Source organism: Rhincodon typus, unplaced genomic scaffold (genome assembly GCF_021869965.1).
Source record: "Rhincodon typus isolate 14 unplaced genomic scaffold, sRhiTyp1.1 hic_rhity00003480, whole genome shotgun sequence".
In the NCBI taxonomy this organism is placed as follows: Eukaryota; Metazoa; Chordata; class Chondrichthyes; order Orectolobiformes; family Rhincodontidae; genus Rhincodon; species Rhincodon typus.
The window spans coordinates 9119-9795 of record NW_025969118.1 but is presented as its reverse complement, the minus strand read 5'-3'; the positions used below and the strand labels follow the sequence as shown (position 1 = coordinate 9795).

Genomic DNA, 677 nt, shown 5'->3' with positions numbered 1-677 from the left:
CCATGTTCACCCCCACTCTCTTTCTTTCTCTGTCTCTCTCTCCATCTCTGTGTCACCCCCCACCATGTTCACCCCGTCTCTCTCTTTCTCTCCCCCTCCCTGTCTTTTCCCAGCCGGAAGCCCCAGGTCCTGGTACAGCAGCTCACTGCTCTCATTTTCGATGCCAGTATGGAAACCATTAAATGTCTGGAACAGCTGGTAAGCCTCCGTCACGATCAGTCCAACTTCAGCTCGTGTTTCCGGGTGAGATTTCAGAACGATGTTCTGACCAGCTGGGGGTTGGGGGGGGGGGTCCAGTCGAGCTTTTCTTTCTAACATGGAGAAACTGTCTCATCCCTGGGAGCCAGAAGGTTCCTCGGTTTTGAGCAACTCACAATTGACTACTACGCAATGTTAGAACAGTATCGAGGGGCTGGGTGTGAGGAGAGACAGAGAGAAAGAGAGACGGGGCAGGGAGAGACAGAAATGACCTCCCCCCATCCCCTCAATCAGACTGGGGATGTTCACCAATGGTTGTACCACGTTTGGCACCATTCGATGCTTCTCCGATACCGAAACCGTCTGTGTTCCTGAAAATATCCAGACTCAGGCCGACAAGTGGCAACACTGTCAACATCCTGGGGGTTACTGTCTCCCAACGAGAGAAAATCTAACCGTCGCCAGCACCCCCCCCCCCC

General features: G+C 53.6%; 1 protein-coding gene across 1 annotated transcript in view; it reads left to right on the top strand.

The window, feature by feature from the left end:
* Positions 1-677, top strand: part of ncapd2 (non-SMC condensin I complex, subunit D2) — a gene marked incomplete at both ends in the record, with an annotated part of 15209 nt that overhangs the window by 6380 nt on the left and 8152 nt on the right. Inside the window, one exon of the mRNA XM_048593674.1 lies at positions 114-198. Within this exon, the coding sequence (XP_048449631.1) occupies positions 114-198 (85 nt within the window). The remainder of the gene's footprint in view (positions 1-113; positions 199-677) is intronic.